Genomic DNA, 7,401 nt, shown 5'->3' with positions numbered 1-7,401 from the left:
ATTTTTTTCTGTTCGATGGCAAATTCTTCCACCAGCTTAGGGGGGTAGCAATGGGGACTCCATGTGCACCCTCCTATGCCAACATATATCTGGGCTGGTGGGAGAAGATGATTGTATTTGGGGAGGAGATGGATCGATGGACCTCCATGATCATCCTTTGGCTAAGATTTATTGATGACATCATGATCTTGTGGTCTGGAACTAAAGAGGAGTTCAGTGAATTTGTGAGCATCCTTAATGTTAATGATATGGGGCTCTTTTTTACGTCGGTTATTCATGAGAACAAAATGACCTTTTTGGATATCAATATACTTAAGACTGAACAGGGATATATACAAACCAATATCTTTAGGAAGGAGACAGCAACAAACAGTCTCCTTCGATGGGAGAGTTGGCATCCCGCACCCCTGAGAAAAGGCATACCCAAGGGGCAATATTTAAGGGTACGCAGGAATTGCTCCACCATGACTGACTTCAAACTAGCTGCTTCGGACCTACGGAATAGATTTCATCGTAGGGGTTATCCCCATGATGTCCTTGGATCGGCCTACCGCAATGCAATTCATTGTAATAGGAGTGAACTCTTGAATCCTAAAAAGCGCACGACTGACGACAAAATGCGCATTATAGGTACCTATGATTCATCCAATCGTGAGGTCATGAATATCCTACAGACCTACTGGGGGATCCTGCGGACTGACCCAGATGTGGGGGACATTGTGGGTGCCAGACCTCTAGTCACGTACAGGAGGGGGAGGAATATCAGGGACCGTTTAGTCCATAGCCATATGCTATCCATTCGCCCCACCACATGGCTCACGCACAATATCAAAGGTACATTTAGATGTGGGTCTTGTAAAGCCTGCGATTCCATTTCATGTGGTAACAACTTTTATAGCCATGTGACTGGTCGGACATATGACAATAGATCATTCATCAATTGCAAAACTAAGGGCATCGTTTACCTGATCTCATGTGTCTGCGGACTGCAATATGTCGGCAAGACAATCAGAGAATTCAGGAGACGAATAAGGGACCATATAGGCGACATTCGTCGCAATGTTGATACCTCGGTGGCTCGACATGTTTGGGAACAGCATAACGGTGACACCCATGCCATTCAATTCCAGGGGATTGAGCACATCAGGCCATCTGCCAGGGGTGGCAATTGGGATAAGAGGATATTACAAAAAGAGGCCCAATGGATTTTCCGCATGCATACCATGAAACCGGCGGGTCTCAATGAACAAATATCGTATAATTGCTTCCTTTGATAGCACTGTTGTGACCCCGACTGGTTATACTCCTGGGTATATACCGTATTTTCATCCCTTTCCAATATGGTTGCCCCGTGGTTACTATATTGGGTCCAGCCCTCTGTTTTGCGATAATATCGCGGTGACATCACTGGCCCTCCGTTGTTTGCCCCCGAGATACCCCTGGTGATCGGGAATTTATGTCTGTCATCGCTATGTCCCTCCTCATATGGATGTCACACTGTGGTGACATAGTTGGCTAATGCTGCGGTCTACGATCGCCGCGTCGCTTTCCTGGATCCTCTCCTTAGCTACCTCTTAGATACCAGCGAGATCTGGCCGCCTTGTGATCCCTGGTTACCATGGACGCTTTTGTCCTTCACTCCTGTGGTGACGGCGAACGCCGGGGGGCCGGCCCTGTTTGGGCCGCGTCATGTGCGTTGCTCGACATGGGTTGGCTGCACGGCCGCCGCGTCACTTCAGGAGGGAGGGGCTTAGTACTATTTATGTCCGGCATTTCACTCGGCTCGTGTTCGACCAGCTGACCAGTGTCGCATACGAGCCGGGTGAATGTAAACGAGACACGCAATAGGTGTCTCCCGGCCATACTAATCTAAATCGATGTGTTGGAATCACATCAGTGTACCCCTGATGAAGCACTGTGACAATAACGGTGCGGAAACGCGTAGGGACACGTGTTAGTGGCACGGATTGACCAGGTGTTATATTATAATTCAGACTGGGGGAATTGTTGGTTGGCAGCAATGGTGCTAACAACAATATTGTAACCGTTCCTCCTCTGTCTGGTCTACCGTGCTTATGCCTCTATTAGTACAATTGGCTATTTAGCCCTTATTTTAGTAAGGTTTTCTATAATAAAAATCATATTTTAATCGTTCCTTTAGGCAGTGATATAGTGCACATTTTGATCAAATTGTGTGAGCCCACCTGCCACGACAAGACGACCTCTATGAGGTGGGAACCTACGCTGCACATACACCCAGAACTGGGACTAATGTGTAGAGTTGGTCCCCACCTATGGAGGATGCCTTGCCGTGGCAGGTGGGAAAATTATTTTTGATCAAAAATGTGCACTAAGAACCTCCTTTTTGTAAGTAGATTTAGCAGTAATGCATATTTATTTATATTTTGTGGTTTCGGTGACATTAGTGTTCGCAGTGTGCTGTCGCCATTTTTATGTGTGCTCTATATATATATATATATATATATATATATATATATATATATACACACTATCTGGCCACAAGTATGTGCACTCCTGACCATCAGACGTATGACCTTGTTGTACATTCCATTCCAAAACCATGGCCATTAATTTGGAGTCCAGCCTCTTTTGCTGTAGAACAGTCTCCACCCTTCTGGGAAGACTTTCCACAAGATGCTATGGGTCTCTGTGGGCAAACCATGAAAAACAGCCCCGGACCATCACCCCTCCTCCACCACATGTTACAGTAGTTGTCTGACTGCCAGATAGTAAGCCGTTGCTCCATTGGCGGCGTGCTTTATACCACTCCAGCTGATGATGATTGCCATTGCTAATGGTCTTAGACGTGTGTGAAGCGACCATGGAAACCCATTTTATGAAGTTCTGGAAACGCAGTTCTGGTGCTAATGTCACTTCCAGAGGCAGTGTGGATCCGTGCAGTGAGTGATTCAACAGAGAATAGGCACTTATTGCACGCCACAAATTTTATAACTCTGCGGCCTTACGATGTGAATTTGCGTCATCTCACGTTTCGTGGCTGAGCTGTTGTTCCACCTAGACAATTCTACTTCACAATAATATCACTTACAATTGACCAGGGCAGATCTAGCAGATAATAATTACACTTACAGGTGACCAGGGCAGATCTAGCAGATAATAATTACACTTACAGGTGACCAGGTCAAATCTAGAAGATAATAACACAGGTGACGGGGGCAGATCTAGAAGATAATAATAGCCCTTACAGGTGACCAGGTCAAATCTTGCAAATAATAATAGCACTTACAGGTGACTGTGGCAGATCTAGCAGATAATAATGACACTTACAGATGTCTGGGGCAGATCTAGCAGTTAGTAATTACACTTACAGGAGACCGTGGTAGATCTAGAAGATAATAACAGCACTTACAGGTGACCAGAGCAGATTTAACAGACAATATTAGCACTTACAGGTGACCAGGGCAGATTTAACAGACAATATTAGCACTTACAGGTGACTGGGGCAGATCTAGCAGATAATAATGACACTTACAGGTGACCAGGTCAGATCTAGCAGATAATAATATCACAGGTGATTAGGGCAGATCTAGCAGATAATAATTACACTTACAGGTGACCTGGACAGATCTAGCAGATAATAGTAGCACTTACAGGTGACCAGGTCAGATCTAGCAGATAATAATAACACAGGTGACTAGGGCAGATCTATCAGATAATAATTACACTTACAGGTGACCTGGACAGATCTAGCAGATAATAATAGCACTTACAGGTGACTAGGACAGATCCAGCAGATAATTAAAGCATTTACAGGTGACTGGGTCAGATCTAGCAGATAATAACACAGGTGACTAGGGAAGATCTAGCAGATAATAATTACACTTACAGATGACCTGGACAGATCTAGCAGATAATAATAACAACACTTACAGGTGACTAGGACATATCCAGCAGATAATTACAGCATTTACAGGTGACCAGGGCAGCTCTAGCAATTAGTAATAACACAGGTGACTGGGGCAGATCTAGAAGATAATAACAGCACTTACAGAGGGCCAGGTCTGATCTAGCAGATAATAATAGCACTTACAGGTGACCGGGGAAGATCTAGCAGATAATAATAACAACACATACAGGTGACTGGTGCAGATCTAGCAGATAATAATAACACAGGTGACCGTGGCAGATCCAAAATTTTCCAAACTGACTTGTGGTAAAGGTGGCATCCTATGGCAGTGGCACATGAAAAGTCCTTGAGCTCTTCAGTAGGACCCAAACTACTAACAATGTTTGTCTAGTTTACAAGGCTGTGTGCTTGTTTTTATGTTTGCAATAGGTGTGGCTGAAAAACCTGAATTTAATAATTAAGAGGGAGTTCCACATACATTTGGCCTTACGGTGTATATATATTCTGCCCTATTTTTACATATTCTCTGTAAAATATAAATCACAATTTTTGAAGATGCTTCCACAATATAATAGGCTGTGGATTTGAAGATCTTCTCTCACATGTCTTGTACTGCACTTTGTTGCGGATTTTGGGCGTTCAGAGGTTGGCAATTACCGTGCCTCAAAAAAAGTCCTAGACATCATAAGAGGGTTAATACGGTTTAGTTATCATTCTGTTGAATACATTTCTCAGTGTCCTTTTGATTTCCTCCGTCCGAAGACAAAATATAACTGGGCTGGCAAAATGTGGAGCAAAAGTGTACAGACAAATAAGCAGGACATTGACATCGGCGTTGGGAATCAACTGGAACTGATTGTAAGTGTAGACCAGGAGTCGAGGGATGAAGTACAATCCAATGACGAACCAGAGAGTGGTACAGGTGTAAAAAGCCTTCTGCCAATTTTTAGAGGGACCCAATGAGCACATCATGGAGAGGATGATGATGTATGAAAATATAATAAAGGACAACGGGCAAAGATGGGCGAACAAGGCGATTATAAACCCAGTTCTCCTGGCCGAAGTAGAGTCGGCACAAGACAAGACTGCAACAGGGGTGAGCGAGCAGAAACAGCTTTTTATTCTGTTGGGGCCACAGTATGGCAGCCAAAGTCCCAAGGTAGTAATAATGAAGCCAATGATGGCGGCAAAGAGCCAGAACAATAAGCACAGGAATGTCACCAGACGGTTGCTGATAATAGTATGATATCTTAGAGGCTTACAGATGGCAACATAACGGTCCAGGGCCATCAACATGATGATGAAGGAATCCAGGGTGGCCAGATAATGTACAAAGAACATTTGAATAAAACACACAGAAAAGGACAAGGATCCCTCTCCAAACCAATACTTAGAAACAATTTTTGGCAAGGTCAACGTGTCGAAAAGTAGGTCTGAGAAGGCCAAGTTTCCAACGATGACATACATTGGCTGGTGTAAGTGTTCTCTCAGAATAATCAACACAATGACAATCCCATTTGCGTAGAGAGATACATTGTAGAGGAGGAAGATGGTTATCGAGACAACAGGATAGAATTTCTCTGCAAGACCCGGAAATCCAAGCAGGACAAACTCAAGGACAGTTGAATGGCTCTGGTTGGCCATTGATTTAGATGAAGACGTAGGCAAAGAAATGTATCTGCAACCAAGAGATAGTTCAACATTAATGAAACAATTGTGTCCATTTTGTTACCGGTTGTATTTACAATGGTGCTATTATCTACCGGGTTTTGGGGAAACATTAGTTTCTGTTGACCGAAGAACTATCTTCTTGTTCTACAATGTATCTCTAGAACTGAGTTATTAGGAAGGAAAATTCACACTGGTCTACATACATCATTACTGGAAGATGAGCCCTTTCCAAAAAAGCGTTACAAATATTTAATTTTGGATGGATCTTGTCCTACGTGAAATATAGTGGCCACTCTTGATGTAGGAATCAAGAAATAATTTGTGCAAAGTTGGCAGAGACAGACGAGGAGTCATCTCCATGACAATATATGGCAGTAATTTTGGGTCAAAAGCTGGGCTGGGTTTCCAATCCCTGACCTCTTCACTGCAGCCCACCAGAAATGCTAAAATTAAATATTTCACTTACCTAGGCCACCAGGTACACTGACAAAAATCCCTTCACTGCCTTAGATTACCTGACATATTGGCATTACTCCCTTCACCGCCCTAGACCACCAGAAATATAGACAATAATCCACTGCCCTAGACCACCAGAAATATAGACATTAATCCACTGCCCTAGACCACCAGAAATATAGACATTAATCCACCGCCCTAGACCACCAGAAATATAGACATTAACCCACCGCCCTAGACCACCAGAAATATAGACATTAATCCACCGCCCTAGACCACCAGAAATATAGACATTAATCCACCGCCCTAGACCACCAGAAATATAGACATTAATCCACCGCCCTAGACCACCAGAAATATAGACATTAATCCACCGCCCTAGACCACCAGAAATATAGACATTAATCCACCGCCCTAGACCACCAGAAATATAGACATTAATCCACCGCCCTAGACCACCAGAAATATAAACATTAATCCACCGCCCTAGACCACCAGAAATATAGACATTAATCCACCGCCCTAGACCACCAGAAATATAGACATTAATCCACCGCCCTAGACCACCAGAAATATAGACATTAATCCACCGCCCTAGACCACCAGAAATATAGACATTAATCCACCGCCCTAGACCACCAGAAATATAGACATTAATCCACCGCCCTAGACCACCAGAAATATAGACATTAAGCCACCGCCCTAGACCACAAGAAATATAGACATTAATCCACCGCCCTAGACCACCAGAAATATAGACATTAATCCACCGCCCTAGACCACCAGAAATATAGACATTAATCCACCGCCCTAGACCACCAGAAATATAGACATTAATCCACTGCCCTAGACCACCAGAAATATAGACATTAATCCACCGCCCTAGACCACCAGAAATATAGACATTAATCCACCGCCCTAGACCACCAGAAATATAGACATTAATCCACCGCCCTAGACCACCAGAAATATAGACATTCATCCACCACCCTAGACCACCAGAAATATAGACATTAATCCACCGCCCTAGACCACCAGAAATATAGACATTAATCCACCGCCCTAGACCACCAGAAATATAGACATTAATCCACCGCCCTAGACCACCAGAAATATAGACATTAATCCACTGCCCTAGACCACCAGAAATATAGACATTAATCCACCGCCCTAGACCACCAGAAATATAGACATTAATCCACCGCCCTAGACCACAAGAAATATAGACATTAATGCACCGCCCTAGACCACCAGAAATATAGACATTAATCCACCGCCCTAGACCACCAGAAATATAGACATTAATCCACCGCCCTAGACCACCAGAAATATAGACATTAATCCACTGCCCTAGACCACCAGAAATATAGACATTAATCCACCGC

The 7,401-nt window shown here is 43.7% G+C and overlaps 1 protein-coding gene across 1 annotated transcript; it reads right to left on the bottom strand.

Moving 5' to 3' along the window:
* Nucleotides 1-4,582: 4,582 nt before the first annotated feature.
* On the bottom strand, nucleotides 4,583-5,533 carry LOC142740328 (olfactory receptor 6B1-like). Its single transcript, XM_075849876.1, has one exon. The coding sequence runs from the start codon at nucleotides 5,531-5,533 to the stop codon at nucleotides 4,583-4,585; it is 951 nt and encodes a 316-aa protein (XP_075705991.1).
* Nucleotides 5,534-7,401: the final 1,868 nt, after the last annotated feature.

This window comes from Rhinoderma darwinii, chromosome 2 (genome assembly GCF_050947455.1).
Source record: "Rhinoderma darwinii isolate aRhiDar2 chromosome 2, aRhiDar2.hap1, whole genome shotgun sequence".
Taxonomy (NCBI): Eukaryota; Metazoa; Chordata; class Amphibia; order Anura; family Rhinodermatidae; genus Rhinoderma; species Rhinoderma darwinii.
The sequence above is the reverse complement of the archived record's forward strand: the minus strand, read 5'-3'. Positions and strand labels throughout refer to the sequence as shown.